Source organism: Dunckerocampus dactyliophorus, chromosome 7 (assembly GCF_027744805.1).
Source record: "Dunckerocampus dactyliophorus isolate RoL2022-P2 chromosome 7, RoL_Ddac_1.1, whole genome shotgun sequence".
NCBI classification, from domain to species: domain Eukaryota; kingdom Metazoa; phylum Chordata; class Actinopteri; order Syngnathiformes; family Syngnathidae; genus Dunckerocampus; species Dunckerocampus dactyliophorus.
In genome coordinates this window covers 7,200,345-7,220,398 of record NC_072825.1, presented here as the reverse complement: position 1 = coordinate 7,220,398, position 20,054 = coordinate 7,200,345, and the positions used below count along the sequence as shown (strand labels likewise).

At 41.1% G+C, this 20,054-nt stretch overlaps 1 protein-coding gene across 8 annotated transcripts in view; it reads right to left on the bottom strand.

Moving 5' to 3' along the window:
* The window catches only part of cadm4 (cell adhesion molecule 4), a 238,338-nt gene that overhangs the window by 13,796 nt on the left and 204,488 nt on the right, over positions 1 to 20,054 (bottom strand). For all 8 annotated transcript variants that reach the window (XR_008571958.1, XR_008571959.1, XM_054781066.1 and 5 more), the window contains exons 5-6: positions 19,397 to 19,487; positions 13,133 to 13,305 (exon numbers count right to left, since the gene is read on the bottom strand). Coding sequence is in view for 6 of the 8 variants with exons in the window: in XM_054781066.1 (XP_054637041.1) it covers positions 13,133 to 13,305; positions 19,397 to 19,487 (264 nt within the window). In the remaining 2 variants the exon portion in view is untranslated. The remainder of the gene's footprint in view (positions 1 to 13,132; positions 13,306 to 19,396; positions 19,488 to 20,054) is intronic.

Sequence of the window (20,054 nt, the reverse complement as noted above, 5' to 3'; positions counted from 1 at the left end):
CTCTGTCCTTCCCTCACTTTTCCCTCCTTGTGTTCCCTCCCCTCCTCTCGCCGACTTAATTAAGGAGAATGTGCCGCAGCTGTCGTTCTCTTGGCCGCCGGCGTGCCACATCATATTGTTATTCATTAACGCTGTATGGCTGCCAATCAGGCACACGGCCCATGTTATTTCCAGGGATGGATGCGGTGGCACTCGCAATAATGACGTTTCTCTTTAGTATCTCCTTCTCGCAGGAGTGCTCCCAAGGATACGGCGTGCCTACTATTGGGTCTTGTTACTGTTTATAAGGGCCTTGTCAGAAGAAGTGGTGCACTACACAGTCCACTGCATGGTAATTTCTCAGCTCAAGTTGCTATTGTCAACTTTCCATTGGCAAAAATTCGTGGTACACGAGACGAAAGCAGGTATGGAGAAGTGGCGCACTGCACAGTCCCCTCCGTGGTTCTTATTTGGCTATACTTGCTATTGGTGGGTTTCCATTGGCAAAAGGAGGTAATACAAGGTACCGTGAATTCCGGTGTATAAGCCGCTACTTTTTAAAAAAACTGAACCCTGTGTAGCTAATTTATGGCCAAATTCTAATCTCAGGACATCTCCTTCACTTCAGAACTACTGGTAATTGTTTAAATACTGTGCCTCTCGTACTGTGCTTAATACTCAAAAGGTGTATATACAAATATACAAACATGTCCCAATATTACAAAAAAAACAACATTTTAACATTTTTCCATACGGCATTGCGTTTGAGCAACACATTCATTGGGGCGCTGCAATGACGTCACCTTCCCTGTTTTTGCTTTGGGCTTCGGGTCCTCTGGCTCCCTTTGGTGGACATTGCAGCCATTTTCTATGCTTTCTATGCTTTCCTCCAAAGAAATGTTTTTCTCAAATGAAATGCATTATGGAAACACTTTAAAATGTTGTTTTTTTTTTAAATATAAAACTCATATTGACATGTTTCTATATTTCTGAGGTATAACGGTCGAGTGTTAGTTGCTGTGTGATGAGTTTAATGTTGTTTGTAAGATGTGTTTCCAATGTGTTGACAAGCTCATTGTGAGTTTATTTATAGCTCATGATTGGCTCCTGTCAAATGAAGAGCTGACTGGTCCTCATGGACGTGTGCACGCCACAATATGCTACTTTATGACATGGACACGTGTGACTTATACACCAGTGCGGCTTATATAAGAGCAAATCATTTTTTTTCCCTCTAAATTTAGTGGGTGCAACTTATACACTGGAATTGATGTTACCATTTCCAGTACACGGTCAACAGGTGCCATGCATGCCTGTGGGCAACCATAAAAAAGAAGCCTACCTGTACCTCAAAGAGAAAAAGTACTCTTTTGAGGACAAAAATGTACATGTTCTGGACAGAGAAGGCCGATGGTATGATCTGACGGTATGATAACCTTGGGCAAAAATATCATAGTTTGATTGTTTGTGCAAAATGCAAATAAATGCAAACAAATGGCTCAGGAAGGTCACAACATAAATACTAAAAAAAATGTTATTATTTCAAAATGGCAGGTCGCACTTTTCCACAAACTCTAATTCGAGACTGCCTATCTGTTACAATGTTACTTTCGATCACTATCTGCCACAGACGCCATGATGTTTGCCTTCTGCCGCCAACGTTCCTCAACTTTTCATAAAATGTTCAATCCAATTATCCCGTTGGCTCATTACAACGACCAAAGAGACCAAAACTAATCCCTGCTCATGTCGTATCCCCTGTCCATCTTCTATACTTTTCTATGCATTGCCCCCTCTACTTTCCAAATAGCCTCTTCTAAAGCTCTGCAGTCTCTATGGAGACGTGTCAAATTAAAATAAACAAGTAATGGTGCACGGTGGCTCCCCGAATGACAACGCCTCCAACCATAGCGCATGAGAGGTCAGCGAGGGTGTTGACGAGCATGGAAATGATCTCAATTTGGAGCCTATGGGATATTTTGGTGGTAAAAAAAAAATCGTCATTACAATACAGAATGAGGGACTATTCTTGAGAAAAATGGTGTTTATTCCACCAATTAGGAGATGCATAAAAAGAAGAAAATGAAATACAATGTGCTGTCTTGTCTTTACATATACACACCTATATGCACATGCAGATGAATGCACATTGCATACAGTACATCTATATAATGGCTCGTATCTTCTCCTCCCTTCCCTCGCTCGCTTGCGCTTCCCCTGCAATTCAATTCTAATGCGTTTTATTGGCTAGCTGATTCATCTGAGTGCAGCAGCTCTGTTCAATTACATAAAGGAGCCCTTCGGGCTTTCGTCAGACAATCAGCACATTCTCCAAGCAGTAGCGAGCACACGCATATGCAGCTTTAACACATAAACATAAAGAGCCCAATTCTGGTGCTTAACAACACTTACACAGGAAATGAAACAACAAATGCAGGTCCTGTCCTCACTGCAGATGGGTTATATGGCTGTGTGTCTGTTTAATAAGTGTATGCAGTCTTTCCACTCAATGGACGCTTCATTAGGTACATCCTAATGAGGTCAAATACAGGAGCTCCATCAAAATTCCGCCTTTTTGTTCGGTTTGGCAACGTCAATACACTCTAATGAGGTCAAATACAGGAGCTCCATCAAAAATTCCACCTCAGTGTTCATTTTGGCAAAGTTAATTTCACAATATGCTCACTACTGCATCATACAGAGAGCTCACATTCATACCTATGGGCAATTTAGAGTCTCCAATTGACCTAACATGCATGTTTTTGGAATGTGGGAGGAAACTGGAGAAGCCGGAGAAAACACACGCACAGGGAGAACATTCAAACTCCAAAAACTTTGGCCACCAAAAGCAAATGGAAAAACACACCTCCAAAGTCACACAAAAACTCAAACCACCGTCATGCAAGACCTCAGCGTACTCCATTGTGTGACTTTCAACTCCAAAAGATCAAAAGGACCGTTGTCATGCATAACATCACGCAGGAAATGAAAAAAAAAAAAAACATGCCTCATCAAGCATCATTTGGAACACGGGAAGAAGACACATTTTATCCAAGCGGAGACTCAGGGCGGCAAGGACATGGAGCCCTACGGCAAAGTGGAGACTGTGGAGTGTAATACAGCAGCGTCAAGTGCTGAGGCACGGCAAGTAAAGAGGAAATAAATAGTACCTGCTAGTAATTGAAAAGCATGAATGGCGAGTAAAAGGGGTTGTCCAATGCGTCACATCTTTTCTACTCTACACTCAATTTTTTTTTTCACCTCTCACCTTTTGTTCTCCTTTGTTAGATTTAATCCCCATCTTCCTCTCATGAGGTGACAGCGCCGGAAGCAGCCTCCATAAATCGCAAAGCACTTTTGCCTGCAGTTGGTGCCCTGGCGGCAACACTTTCACTCTCTCTCTCGCTCGCTCCCTCCCTTTTTCTTCCAGAGGTTAGTTTGATATCAAAATGAGCATGAAGGGAGACGAGAGAGAACACCCGCAGCCTCACTGCACCTGCAATCAAACATCTCCTTTTCCTTCCGCTCTTGCTGACTCAGCTTGGCGATCAACCTTCCCTCCCTGTGTCGTTTTGCCTTCCCCCCTCCTCCCACTTATGGCTTCCCTTGGGGGAGGCAACTTAACTGACATGTGTGATGCTGAATGTTAACCCATGTTTGACCTCCGTCGTCCTTCACTTTCCTCCCTTTTTTATCCCTCAACCCGCCTGCCCCCCCCTCCAGCCTGCCTCACTCCTAGAGAGCTGTTAGCGGTGCTAAAGGGATTGAACTGCAGGTGAACCAAGAACAGGAGGGCAGACTGTTGGCGAGGTGATAAACAGTCGAGAGGGCCGTGGGAGGAGTCAAGAGAGGAAGAGGAAGTGGATGCAAGGTGAAAAAGAGGTGAGAACAGGAGGATGGTGGAGGGATGGAGGAAAGCAGGCATGGGTTAAAGAAGAAAGGTTGACATGTCATTAAATGAAAAGTGAGGGGTGAGAATGTCTCTCTTTCACTGTGTTAATGGTCTTTAGAAATGTGGAGAAATCTTTCTGTCACACGTAGGGCAAAATGGTGCAGCAGCATTTCCATTTGTGATTTACTAAGAACCTATGTACTAAATAGCAACACAAACCAACAGAACTGAGCACATGTTTGTATCGCCATTGGTTGCTAGGCAGAGCATCACAACTACCCTGTTATTCAACTGGGGATCCGCCCGCCAAATGTAGCCCATGAATGGCAACAGACTGCCTCTTGAGCGTTTTTGTAGCAGATTTGTAGCAGATTCTTAAAAACAGCAAAGCACCCCTGTAGAAGATCTTTGACCACTGTATTTTCAGTAGGTCCTTAAAGGGATAGTTCGGGATGTATATGGCGATTCAGACATATTCTTCTTGTTAGAGCCTGGATAATTACAAGTCCGCTTTAGCTCTCGCACGTCGCAGTGGTCGTCATCCGTGCATGTAAACTATGAAACACATAGGCAACATTCGACAGGCGGCAGAATGCAGTGACACGAAGGGAGAGACAATAACACTGAGCGATTGTGAGATCTGACTTTTTTGTGATGCAAATGTGTTACTCTTTTGAGGGCATATTGTTTTGAGAAGCAAAGCACTTTACTTTAGTGACCTCACCAACTAGCCGCAACTACTTTCTTCAACACCAAAAACTGACCAGAACGCGGCTCATGGGACGAAGTGGGGGGAAAGTCACTGTTGATGCGCTACACTGCTGATGGTGATGTCGTACAACGTCATGTCAAAAAATCCAAACTAACCCTGTAAACAGCAGAACGCTCCAGTCATTAATAAGAACTTTCACTCTTGATTTTGTAGTATGTCCCGAAAAACAGCTAAACGCTCCCATCAACAGCAGATTGCTCCTGTTCTGTTGACTAGTGTTTTTCGCGGCTGAGACTTAAAAACACAAGATCGCTCCTGTCTTACGTAGGATCTTGAACTAGCATTTTTGCGGTAGGTCCTTAAAAACAGCAGAGCGCTCCTGTACTGTAGAGGATGTTTTACTCGTAATCATGTAGAAAATCTTTGACTAGTCTTTTTGCATCAGACTCCTAAAAACAGGACATCGCTCCTGTCATATAAGGATCTTTGAAAAGCATTTTTGCAATAGCTCCTTAAAAACAGCAGAGCATTTCTGTCATGTGGAGAATCTTTGACTTGTGTTTTAGCAGCAGATTCCTAAAAACAGCAGATGAAGCATGTCATATATATAATCTTTGACTAGCATTTTTGCAGCCAGTCCTTCAAGACAGCAGCGTGCCCCTGTCATATAGAAAATCTCTGACTCGTGTTTTTGCAGCAGATTTCTATGAACAGCAGAGCTCTCAGGTCATACTGTGTATAGGCTCTTTGACTAGCATTTTTGCAGCAGGTTCTTAAAAACAGCAGGGCACTCCTGTCAAAGAATATATTTGACTAGTGTTTTTGCTTTAGATTCCTAAAAACAGCACATTGCCCCCTGTCATCCAAATAAGTTTGGATACTTTCTCATTCAATAGCATGAGGAAGTGTGTCCAAACAGCCTTTTTGCAGAAGGTCCTTAAAAACTGTTTGTGCTTCTGTTTTGGTTAATGACAACATATTCACTACCATTTGGTGACGTAAATGTTTTATGAAATGCCAGATCCCTGAATTGACATTATATTCAAAATAAAGACAGATTATTTTTAGATTTTGTTGGCTTACATGTGAGATTTACAAGCGCATTGGCTGTTGCTCAGTTGGTGGTTGTTTTCAGGCATGACAAAATTAACCTCCCACTCGGAATGATCAGAGAGAAATGGTTGAAAAATCTCATTCTTTGCCGCGGTGTCTCTCACGTACTAAAGCTCCTTTCAGGTGGACTTTGAGGGAGGTGCCCACTTTACGATGTCTGGCTTCTTCTGTGTTTCTTGTCCTTGGCAGAGGGCGTTGATGCGGGAATTGAAATAGGTTCGAGATGAGCGGTTTTATTCCGCACTTGTAAAGACTGAGACCATCTGCCATAAAAAAAGAAGCCTGCAGGCCTCAGGGGGGTAAAAAAAAAAGGGAAAAAGAAAAAAAAAACGTGGAAAGTGTTAACAAGGTGCACAGAATGAAGGGTTGTCCTATTTGATGCCATGTGAAAGTTACGGCTCTTTGCCCAAATCCCTCAAGTCCTCTTCTGGCTGGGCAAGATGGGCCGAGCGGACTTGTCGGTGTTCAGAAAGTCATAAAAGTGTGAAATAAGATAGCTATAGCCCACGGAGTCTAACTTCCATAAATTAAAGTGTGAGATTTACACGCATCCAGGAGCCACAGCTCATCATTTATGGGAGCATAAACAAGAAATCAGGCAAAGAGGAGCAGTTGGGAGAAAAATGGCTTCAAGCTCATAGCGGAGACACTCAATGAAGGGGCGCTTTTTTCGGTTGCTGTTCTTTGTGCTTTACATTTAATACAGAGCACTGGGGATGGAAATATTAATTCATCTTTGAGAATATGATTTATTGTTGCACTATTTGGCTTCAACCAGTAAACACGCTGTTGATTCCGTCTTTTCTGTCTAAAGAAGATCCTCCATGTGAGTCCCCCAAGGCTCTATTGTCTGACACCTTCTGTTCATTAAAAATCAGTAACTGGGTTAGTGTAAATTAAATTTAAAGGGAAAAATGATTTGATTTTGAAAATAACTTGATTTTATTCAAATATATTCTAATTGGCACAATAAGAAAATAAATATATATATAATGCTAATTTTTCTCAATATACAGTACAGTGTTCCTCACTACATCACAGTCCACTTTTCGAGAATTCGCTGTTTCACAGGTTTTTTAAGTGCAATTTTGAATATTTTTTTTAGCAGCATATGACCACACATTGAGTTCTGCGTCCTTGTGCTGTATTAGAGCAATCTATCGGTGCTCTGTTGTATGTATGTTATTGTATTTACAGCTGCTACCAGTAGAGGGTGTTGTATATACTCTTGTTGAAGACGTGTGCAGCTCCACCTAGTCTGTGTGTTTACTGTACTAGCAAATAAGAACCCACAGCAGACAATAGCCGGCTAAATACAGAGTCACAACAGTCCTTATTGGGAGAACCCGGCCACTGTGATCTGCTTCCTGATTGGCTGTAGACCATTGCCAATCAATCTCCTTCGTGCCGTCGCTAGCAAACTGCAAAGAGCTGCTTGCTAACCTCCAATAAACAATAGAAGAAGAAGATTAACCGACTAAATGAATGTTCGGTTCAAGAAGTAGGACAAGGAGGAGAACAACGGCAAAAGCAATATATTTTAACAAGGATACAAAAACGCTATAGCCGAACCGCACCAGGACGAAGCACAGTCAAAGCAGTGAATATGGTGACTCACTTAATTGTGTCCAATCTAGTAGATTGATCATTAAAATTCAAATGAAATTTGAGAGAAAAGTGTATAAAGTGTATTGTGAGGGGTTTTACATCCTTAAAACATATATGATAATTGAAAACAAATAAAGTTGGCTACTTCGCAGATTTCACTTATTGCGGGCTTTTTTGGGAACCTATTCCCTGCGATAAATGAGGGAACACTGTATTTACTGTATTTACTGGGTTTTTGATTACAGTTTTGTAAAATAACTACTTTATGTTTGTGGTGATATCTGGCCCTAATTATATGAGTTCCTCAAGGCTCTGTTCTCTGACATCAAGAATGTTTAACTTGATTTGCATATGTACATTTTAAACTGGGAAATAACTGGTTCTGGAGGAAGTAAACCACAATGACAGAAAATAAAAATCGAATGGTAGTAGTTTTTATTTGTTCCATTTTTGGACCGTAATTCTAATCAATTTAATATTTTGATTAGATTATGATAGCTCATTTAATTAGTACTTATTTATTATTTTATACTTATATTAATTTCTTTATATTCATTTTATATTTATATTCCATTCATATTAGCAATTAATTTGCATAACTATATTTTGGATGTTTATACACCTTCACCTTTTTAAAACATAGATTAGTTGTTATTTTTAAAGCTGACTGATGAATTTAATCACCAGTGGCAGCAACACCTCACCAATTTCACATCCAATTATCTGTACGGGTTTATTTTTAGTGATGCGTTTTTGCACTTGGTACCATGTTGCAAATATTACTAGTTGTGACATGCAGTAAAATTGAGAGCGACTTTTCGTCTTTGCACAGATTGATAATGACGGCTGAATCAACCACTCTGAGCACTTTGAGATAAGGTAGGAAACAATCTTGCCCACTGGGGGAGAGAACATCATCACCAAAGCACAGCCAAGCACCACTGATGTGAGGCTCTGTGTACAACAGGAGTTTTTTTTTTTCTTTTAAAAGCTGAAGGCTGGAAAAGCTGCGCTTCAGAGGCGAGGAGCTGCTGCAGCTTGTGTCACATATTTGACTATCTGGCCCCGGAATTTGTCGGAGGGAATCAAGTTCTTTAGCTTGCGTGTAACCTTTTATTGCAAAAGGGATATGTGCATGAAATTAATTACCTGCAAGGTGCTACAGCATGAACTGGAGAATGATGAAATACTCAGGGAGGACGTCGGGGACAGGTGACAATGCATCAAAGCTCAACATGCCAAACCTTCTCTGCGACAGGAGTGCTGTTTTTAAGGACCTACGGCAAAAATGACTAGTCAAAGATCCTCTATATGACATGTTTGCGCTGCTGTTTTTAAGGACGTACTGCAAAAACACTAGTCAAAGATCCTCTATTGGACAGGAGTGCTGTGCTGTTTTTAAGGACCTACTACAAAAACGCTCATCAAAGATCCGCTGTGTCAGTGGTCCCCAACCTTTTTGGACCCACGGACCTGCTTGTGTTCCTACAAACCTCCGGTGGACAAAGAAGTGAGGGGGTCGTACATGACAGCGATCAGATTTTTATTTATTTATTAGTAATTGTGTATAAAACTAAGAAACAGCCAACATCAACTTATAAGCACAAAATGAATACAATGAATTCATGCAACACCAGTGTGAGCCTGGAGTTTGTTTTCAGAGAGAAGATTATAACGTTGTATGGTGTAACATCGTGCTCCATAACGTCATAAAATCTTACCTTTGTGCATTCCCACACAGTAACAGCATTTGGGAACAAATATGAGGTGAAAGACGAATAGGAAAAATACAGTATAAGCCTTGTCTGTGCAGTGTCGGAGAACACAACTATGGTGCGTTCAAGGACCGTCGAACAAAGTGAGAAGGGTCACCGCTCGCGGAAACACAATGGAACAAGACAACATAAACTTGCAAAAACTTTTATTTCTAACTGTATATGATTTTTGGAATAAAATAATAGCCCTTACTTTTTCAGTGGGTTGCTGGTCTTGCAAAAAAAAAAAAATTGACCTGATCCGTATATGCACCTAGTGTCTGCACGATTTGGTTCCTAAGCCACCATGAGGTGCGTGCTATGTTTATTGGTGACTTGGCCAACCTTGAGCAGGAGGGGAAGGATATCGAATGTGAACTTACTGTGCCATCTGTCCGACACACAGCTAGATGGCCTTTGTACAGTATCTGCTGGAGTAGAGTGCACTATAAAGAGAAAAGCGTCTCACCGCTCCAGCTCACATTGTGTTGCATGGGGGAATTACGCCCAAAATGAAGACTAGGTACAATTTTCTGGCCATTTTGATCTATTTATGTCGAGTTAGAGCTATTGATCCAGGCAGAGGGGTGATCTACAGAAGAAATGGACCTACTACTGAACTTACTTGCTGAGTTGATCAGAAAAAGGTTAGATTTGTATATTTAAATTTTGTTGTATTGTACCTTTTGTTTTTCTGAGGAGCTGAATCAGAGCAACTGGACCAGCTTGAGTTTCTTAAAAGGTGTTTTACCTCTCATCCAGGTCCAAGTCCAGTTGCTGTCATTCAACTCTTCAGATATACCATGTAACTGAAAACCTTTACAGACACTTTTTGTTCAAATAATTTTTGAATTTGTGGATAAAAATATATTGTTCCTGAGCAGGAAGAGGGCGGAATATAATGCTTGCAACAAGTTAGAAAGTTAGTGCCCTCTAGGCACAGGTGTAATTGTTGCAAACAGGCCCTGTATTTATAACAGGCGGATATTTACGACGTTTTTTTTTATTTCCGCACTTTGTCAATGAGGGGTGATGGTGGGTCCCGCAGCCAAGCCATTTGAGAATCACTGCTCTATATGACAGGAGTGCTCTGCTGATTTTAAGGAGGCACTGCAAAAAGGCTTGCCAAAGATCCCCTATTGGGCTGGAGCACTCTGCTGTTTTTAAGAACCTACTGCCAAAATGCTAGTCAAAGATCCTCTGTATGACAGGAGTGCTCTGCTGTGTTTAGGAGTCTACCCAGAGAATTATGAAATGACGTATATGTAATAATAGTGGCAGAGGAAGCCAGGGAAAGGCAGCAGCGTACATCAAAGCTCAACATGTCAAACCTTCTCCACGAGAACCAAAGCAATGGGGAGGGAATGGGTTGAGGTGGCACCTTTCATCTTGTCACTGTTGCCACCCTTGACGCCTGTGGAAGGCCTCCATTATGTGTGGCGTTTGATGGCGAGTGTGCAAGTATGTGCTGATTCTGTCTGTACATGTGAGCGCGCAAGTGTAAGAGCATGATGGGTAGGTGAGGGGGCGCCCACCCTTGAAGATGTTTTACAGCCTTCAATACATCCAATTGGCTAATCTCTGTGTCAGGTGATGCTGCAGGCTGCAGTGACACAGGCAGCCAGCAGGAGGTAGGGCAATGAAAAAAGGGACAAACATTCTTGAGTGGCAGCAGTTTTTTTCATGTGACAACAAAAATGGCGCATATCTCGGCTGGATGTCAGGGTAAAGTACAACAGTTCCTGTCTGATCTGTGTTGACATGTTGACATGCCTGCCTTGTTGCTAGGCAGAATTCATACAGGCCAATCATAACTGTCAAACAAAATGTCATACTAGAAGGAAGAAATGCAGGAAAATACTCCAGAAACAGTAGTTATTATAAAGTGGAAGTCTAAAGCATTGTCTTCAGAGTTAATAAAGACTTTGAAGTAGCAACATTTTGACCCTGGAACTGATGAATTCAATCTCCATTATATACTATAGGGCAAAATGTTTAGAGGAAATCAGAGTTAGTGTCCCTGAACGTAATGTGTTCAAGCTCGGATGTTCCACTAATTTCATAGCTGAAACATGAAATATAAAATAAAAACATGTTGGAAAGCGGCAAAAGAGCACCATCTGTTACAAGTCACAAATGCACCAATGTGTTTCTTCCTCAAGAAGCCCAAGACATCTTAGTCACTTGTTTCCACTTTTTTGCCCCACTCCCACAAAAAAAGTGCCTCAATCTCAGGCGAAGACCACCGCCTCCTTCTCTCACTTCTCAAGTCAGCTAATGCAGGTTGGCAGGCAATGTTGCACGCATCAACATCATCATCATCCCCTTTGAGGCGCTGCGTGCCGTCTATTCAGGTCAATCCTCATGAAGAATTCACAGTCACCAAATTCTTCACTGAATCTCTGAAAACTTGTGAATCCTGAGCTGCGGAAAATAAAAACGCCAGCTCCCCCAACCTCTCTGAGCTGGTTTGCTTGCATTTTAAAGTCAACAGATGTTTTATTGTCATCATGTAAAATTCAGAGTTGCAACCATCTGACGTTCACACTTTTTTGCACTCAGTCTTGTCTTGGCTTCCTGTGTGTCTTTCCAAAATGCTCTTATTTTATATTTAATACAGAGTTGTGTTTCTGTTATGAAATGAATGCGTATAAGTACTGTGGAATAACTGAGCTTGAACACAAGTCGTTATGGGATGCTGGTTCCCATTTCTTTGAATTTAGAAAAAATAAATAATGTACATTGAATTAATCAGTTCCAGGCTTAAAACCTTTATAAATGCTAAAGGCAATGTTTTTAATAACATTTTAACATTTAAAGTCAAGTCAACAAAGTTAACCACAGAAAATACAGTGGAACCTTGATTAGCATCCGCCCTGGCAATTTTGCATCGGCTTGCGTGAATTCTCTGGTTAGCGCACAATATGGGACACGTCTTGTTGTGTTGTTTATACACTGCATGACAAACTGTGTTCTTCATGTATTTTTTTCATCACAAAACATCCCTCCTTGTTAGCATCATATTAGCTAGCAAACAAAATGACAACCAGAACCGGATGTCAACTACGTTGACTTGCAAAAATGCTAACATAAAACCTGTTTTTATAATTTTACAGTAATAGTTTTACATGCATAAAACATTCTAAATGAATATAAATGACAAATGAAAGTGATAAATGAACACTCAACGTTACGTTTATTGAAGATTACGTTTTTTGGCTTTCTGGAACGGATGAATTGGATTTACGTTATTTCTTATTGGAAAAAATGTGAAAGTCCGTGTGTGTGGTCAAACAACTGCCGGGTCAAAAACATGGACATTAACAGCTGTGGCTGTCGGTAAACTTCTGATTTAGTGTTTTTAAAAATTAAATCCACGTGATGGCTCTTGATGTATGAGCTGTCTACATCCAGCAGCTTCATCTACCTCTGTGTGCACTTTAAAACGTTGGTTGCGCCACTAGCTGTTGGTGTGAACCTCATGCGTGTTACACTTGCCGTACTGTGGCTGAGCATACAAGTGTAACCACTGTATAATAGAACCAAATTAAAGCAAAACTAGTCAGCATTTGAAGACACGTAATGGAGAGGGAAGAGAAAGGTGTTTGCAGAGTGATACTGACACCTAGCGGCATTTTATTGCTATTGCTGCCATTTTCTAAGTCTTCACAAAAATAATTGAATCACTGTCTAATAGAACTTTAAACACTTGGATGATGTGTGGTGTGTAGCTTATACAGAAGTTACAAAATAAACATGACTGATGCTGATGGAGATAATAGCTGTGCACAGTAGTAATTGTTTTGGTATGTATTGTTAAGCAGAAAGATCCCGCTGTGGAACAAATCAAGAAAAGCCAATAAAACTGAAAGACAGAGAAGACGAGCGTCAGGATTTAATAAGTCTGTTGTCCTGTTCAGAGAATCGCCACAATGCAACAGTGGGAAGATGGGATCAATACAATTTCATCAACAAGAAAAATAAAGGAAGGAATTGGACAGAAAATTAGTCTGGACCAGGTAGCCCATTACTGCAAGCTGGAGGTAAACAACAAGATGGCGGGGGGCAACTCACCATAGACCAGCAGAGTGTAGTGATCGGCGGCTCGTCCATAGTTGTTCTGTGCCTGACACAAGTACGTGCCGTTGTGCGATTGGCTCAGGCGGGAAATCTGGAAGGTGGGTCCGGATATCTCGGCCCGCTCGGGTAAGGTGTCATTGATCTTGGACCACTGGATGTTCCTGGGCCTGAGGGGAAGAGGAGTCGGAGCAGTTAAACCTTGATTCCACACAACTGTTTGTGTGTCCAACTGACCAGTTGATGCATAACAGATCCAGGTGCCAATTTTGGACGCTTTTGTGTTCGGATACCAAGTGCAGTGGTATGGCAGCTGAAGGATAAGTTAAGCCACTTTTTACCGGGATCAGGCTTGTATTTCCTAAAGGAACTAAATCTAAGAGCACTGCTTGTTGGACACAAGGCTTTGGCAATAGATGGTAACCCACCTGATCGATCCAAACCCACATTCTGCCTTGGCTCGAACGAGGGTGTGCAGAATGAAAGTTGCAAGCACTAGCCATTGAGCAAAAAGTCCAGGCTGTCGACTCGATATCCACTGCAACTCTTAAGGTGTCAGGGAATGAGGTTTACCATCGTACTTTTACACAGCCGCATGAGTTGGCATCCATTACAGGTGGGTAAAGTTACCCTATGAGGGGCTGCACGAGTGCTGCTGGCATTGGGGAGCTGCGGTTAGTTGAAGAAAAATGCAAAGTCCACTGGGCTAACTGGGAGCCCAAATAAGGAGCCCAAATACACCAAGAAGACATGTGCCTTGCTGAGGAAGCTGAAGGTGAAGGTGATGGAGTCCTCCAGACCTGAACCCAATTGAGCACCTATCTGTGAGGCATCCTCAAGAGGAAGGAAGGAAGGAAGGAAGGTGGAGGAGTGCAAGGTGTCTACCATTCACCAGCGCCACAAGTGATGCCATCATGTAAGAGTGGAAGAGACACTAAGACAAACTGTTTGTCAGAATTGTCACTTCTGTATAACAACAGGAACTGAATGGGAAGAACACAAAACACACCTATTTTCCCCCAAAACAAAGCCTGTCAGATTCTTGCTTGGAATATCCACAGACACTGACACACACAAACAGGTAAACACACACTGGCAGACATGGGTAGAGACGACATTCACACATTGACTCGCGCAGGAGGACACTGACAAACACACAGAGGAGGTGTGAGGATTACAGCAACACCCTGCCGAACAAAGCTGTGTCTGGCTGTGTGTCATGGCTTGTGTTAGTCTGCACAGATTTCCTCTTCTGACTCATCTAAGTTTCAATCCCTTGCAAAGTTTAATTAAACTTTGTGCACAAACAGACAAACACTCTTGCATGCATACATAGAGGCTAACATGCTGGATGGAGTTCATCCTTGGTGTCCCCTCTGGGTTGTGTTCATAATGCTTTAGAATGCATGCTAGTATACATACAATACAGACATCCTCAAAAGTTGTATAATCATTAGACAAATGGTCAATGACTTATGGACAATTAGCTGCTAAGTGCCCTTGCAAAGATGTTTTGCTTGATGGCGGCCATGTTTTTCAACCAATCTTTCTCAAATATTACACACATATACTTGTCAGTCTCCTAAGGGTGTGTACCACATTTCGTGGTAATTTGACTAAACACCTTCAGGTTACAGTGGGTGATATCTGGAGCAGCACCACAGTCTCACCCTCCCCTCAGGTTAAGAGTCTGGTTGTCATCCTCGATAGGTTGCTATCATTCCAATCCCATATCAGTACCATTACCCTGTCTGCATATTTCCATCTCCACAACATCAATTGCCTGCGCCCCTCCCCCAGCCCCCATAGTAATTCTATTGTTGTTCACAGCCTGGTCACCTCCTGTATTGATTATTGCAACTCTCTCCTCATCGGCCTCCCTCACAAATCCCTCCATAAGCTTCAAATGGCCCAGAATTCAGCCGCCTGCATCATCACCAGAACCCCTTCATTTCATCACATCAACCCCGTCCTGCAGCACCACCACTGGCTCCCCGTCAAATCTCGAATAGAATTCAAAATCCTTCTGTATACTTTCAAGGCCATCCACAAGCGCACTCCCCCTTCCTCTCTGATCTCCTCAACATTGCCACCTCCTCTCGCTCCCTCAGATCCTTCTCCTCCATTAACCTCACCGTCCCGCCTGCTAGCCTCAGGGCCATGCGTTGCAGAGCTTCCAGCCGCTCTGCTCTCAAACTTTGGAAGTCACTCCCACCGGATATCCGTATTAAAGACTCTCTTTCTTTTTCAAATCCAGACTCAAAATCCATTTATTCAGGACATCTTACTCTATAGTTTACCATGCAACTTTTTCATTTTTATGTTTTTTTATTTTATCTGTGCGTCACTTTTATCTGTGTTTATGTTCCTTGAAATGTGCTTACAAATAAAATGCATTATTATCATTATAATTACGTGTTGTGCTAATGCTAAAAAACTGTTTTTCATAAACAACTTTTCAATGCTCTAACTACAAAAATATTCAATTTTATTAATATTGAATTGTACTTGGCGGAAATTCGTGGTTGGGTCTGGTACCATCCATCCATTTTCTATACCGCTTCTTCCTCATTAGGGTCGCGGGGGCATGCTGGAGCCTATCCCAGCTGACTTCGGGCAACAGGCAGGGTACACCCTGGACTGGTCGCCAGCCAATCGCAGGGCACATATAGACAAACAACCATTCACACTCACATTCATACCTATGGACAATTTAGAGTCTCCAATTAACCTAACATGCATGTTTTTGGGAACGTGGGAGGAAGCCGGAGTGCCCGGACACGCACACGGGGAGAACATGCAAACTCCACACAGAAATGCCCAGGGGAGAATCGAACCCAGGTCTTCCCGATCTCCAAGCTGTTCCTGTATTGGCCAACGTGCTAACCACTAGACCACCGTGCGGCCCGGTCTGGTACCAATAAACCCAAAAAAAACAATTTGCCACTTTGCCCTTCGAATTTGGCAGCTTCACTCTCTCACTGTTTTTCAAAATGATATTGATGATTATATCATGCTGTTTCGTGGTTGAATATGGCATATTATTGGTAAAAAGTAAGCATATTTAATTGTACGTATTCCTCGCCTAAATTTAGCATTTTCAAGCATAAAAATGGCTAAATAAACTAAAATACAAATGTAAGGCATTCATTCAGAAGACACATTCAAAGATGTGATGATATGTAGTATTCTACACTGGTCACTAGGTGTCAGTAATGTTACTGTTATGTTTGGTGAGACACACAAGCACCAGACTTGATCGCCAGAACAAAGGGCTTTTATTGCAGGTTTGGATTGTCTCACAACAGACACAATAATAGCTAGCACAAGCTATTGTTAACCCACGCCATGCTAAAACTCAACTCTGAACCCCCGATGGCACTTCCTGTCATCCTCCCACTCAGCTCTCCTAGCACGGGAACACTTTTACAGCAACACCCACGAGCGTGAGTCTTATTTAAGTCTTAAATGGCCTATTTTTTTCTTATTGTGTCTACTATATTGGATAAAAGGAGTGTAAAGGTGACTGTAGGGGTGATATTTCTTGTCAAGAGGGCTATAATAATGTTAAAAAACATATTTAGAAGGCCGTAAACAGGTTTTCTAACTATGAAAATATTCAATTTATAAATAAGGAATCCCGTCATGGTCGGGTCAAGAAGCAATTACCCATGATAAACGAGGGATTACTATATATATATGTGTGTGTGTGTGTGTTTATATGGATTGGGGTGTCCAAATTATTTGAGTGTAGGTGGGATGTGAAGGTGAACACAAACACATGCACACACTTCACTAAAAGAAGCCAGTCAAGCAAAATGACATCATGGTCCTCCTCTTATTCCTCTCTTCCTAATTGATCATTGACGCATGACAGTGATCGACGGCAAGGGTGTGTGTGTGTGAAAGGGGTCCGGAGGAGGTCAGCTGGACAATCTGACACACTCTCAATGAGTGTCCCTGACCAAGTGTTACAAAGCTTTTGTAGAGCTAGTCAATATGCTTCTCAGCCAGTCTTCAATGTGGATTTGACCAAAGTTATCAAACACGTTCATGGAGTTTTGCAAGGACACCAAAGTGGTCCTGCAGCCCAGAGACAGAGGAGTCATCCAGGGGAGGCTTTTGGAGATTTACGTGACAGGAAATCAGCTTTGTTTCAAATATCACTCTATTGTTTCCCCATATACATGAATTTTCATAATATATCCTGCTGTAGACTTATTATTCATGTGCAGCCCCTTGAGTTCTTTTTTTAAAGGTAATAAAGTCAGGATCAGAGTGTTTTTATCCAATATTCTTCTAACAAGATCTCACAATTCCAAAGCACATAATGTATAAACATTGTGAGTACATTTCTATATTGATGTTGAACGTTAACGTGTGATAATTGAGATACATTGTGCATTCGTAGCTGCATGCAATGATTTCATTATGTCTATTATATGTTCTCGGACGTAAGGTTCACACAAGGAATGCAATTCGTGAGATATTACAGTACAAAACATAAAAAGAAGATTTAACAGTATTCAGCTATTAATTAATCAGTCCGCTATAGAAAGAGGGAATTTTATGTGAGGATAATGACAGGGTTTAAAGTTCAGCAGCTACTCAGCCCCACCAATCTTATAATCATAATAATTGTAGTTAATATTTTAAATTAACATATTCCTCCAATTGATGTCCACTATGCTACTCGGAAGTTGAGTTTCTTTTGATAATAAAATAGTAAATAAAAGTAAAGCTAAAAAAATAAATAAACAAATAAATAATAACTTACTACAATTTATAAAAAAAAACTTTTGAATGAAAACACAATTTAGAAACATTTTAGAATATTTCTAATTCATTACAACCACCTACATCTGATCGGTGGACCAGCCAGGACACCTCATTTGTGATTAATTGCTAGCGTCAATGCAAACATTACTGCTCAGCGTTACCATAAATGCTCTAATATATAGCCAGGGGCATTTATGTATTGTGTGCATTATTTGTGTTATTTTTTTATTTAGCCACAAAAATGAAAAATAGTAATCTCATTGTCAAATAATGGAGGCATGGCAATCAACACAAGCCAAATGAAATTATAATCAATATTCAATCCAATCATAACCACCAATGGAGTATATTTTGGTGGGATGTGTATTGCATTATTCTGATAAAAATAGTATCTTCTAACTGCGACTAGTGATTATTTCCTTGATAAAAACTAGTTACTGCTAAAAAATTTAAAAAAACGTACTGCATTTTTAGTACGGAATACTTTAGAATACCTTGAGAAATGTGGTATTACTGACAGCAGTGTTGTTTAATTAGGACACTAATTATGTCTGGCTTGGAGATTATAGCTGCTGTGCCAGCCACTGACTATATATACACACAAATTATTATCAGTCTATTTTAATTCACTTGTGAATACAAAAATTAAGTTTTGGTGTCAAAATACGCCTGTTTGATAGGTTTCTACACACTGGGATGCGTCCAGGCATCATGTCACCTATTAAAAGTGCCTTCTTTAAGAACATTTCGACAACAGGTATGTTTTTATTGTATTCATGTAATAAAAAAAAAATCAAATTCCATCCATCCATTTTCTATGCCACTTGTCCTTATTAGGGTCAAGGGTATGCTGGAGCCTATCTCAGCTGTCTTTTGGCAACACCCTGGACTGGTCGCCAGCCAATCGCAGGGTACGGATAAACAAACAACCACTCACAGTCATATTCACACCTATGGAGCATTTAGAGTCTCCAATTAACCTAGAATGCATATTTTTGGAATGTGGAAAACAGCTGGAGTACCCGAAGAACCCCCCCCACCAATTTACAATTTCAGCTGAGAATACAATAACCTGGATGACATGTGCCATCCGGCGACCCTAATTAGGATAAGCAGCATAGAAAATGGATGGATGGATGGACATGTGCCATGATACTGATAGTTTGATAAAAAAAAAAAAAAACGAGAAAATGTGATTTATAGTCCAGTGCGACATATGCTTTTGTCCTCTTCATGACACATTTTTGACGGATCCAACTTATAATACAGAGTGACCTATAGTCCAGAAAATACGGCAACCAGCCATTCTTTTGAACGGCCTATACTTGTATATACTGTAAGTGTGTTGCATACTGTGTTCATAAAGTGAAGCTTTAAATGTGACCTTCCACAATGAGTTCATGTGAACCTGGGGATCAGCTCATACAATAATAATAATAATAACTGGAACGTTTGCAACACGACACAAACACTGGGACTTACAGAGGATTGGCGGTGACGGAGCAGGTCAGGCTCAGTGAGTCACCCTCTCGCAAAATGCCAGGGGGAGGGACAATCCTCACGGTTGGTGCAACTGTTTCCGACGAGAAAGAAGAAAAATTTATGAGAAATGAGAATAAAACAAACAAAACAAGTGACAAGGGACAGCAAGGAAGCGGCTTCTTGTGGTGTCTTGGACATGTGTTTCCAAGGCAACAGCCTGAGCACAAATACTATCAAACTGTAAAAGATCTAAAAAAAAACCCACAGAAAATAATTTATACAAGGGTTTTCAAAGTGTGAGGTGTTTTTTTTTGCTTGACTTCAGGGTAGGTGCAACAGCTTGAGAAAAAATAAAAGAAGACAAGCATAAGAAGAGAATAATTTGGTTCCTACAGTGAGTCTGGGGTGAGCAGAAAACTCCACAAAATAAATTTTTGGGGAGTCCTGGGAGGATTGTGTTCTCTGAGGTGAGACTCACTGTGCCACACATTAAAAACCTCCAGCCTATACATTTTTTATTTTGCCACGATAAAAGTTCAAACAAGAAAATGTTATTATTATTCAAAAATGGCCCTCGAAAAAGGTGTGCCATGTGCACTTCAGATCACATTATTAAGAAACTGACAACAAAAGCCTAATTAAATAGCAAAATTGCAGA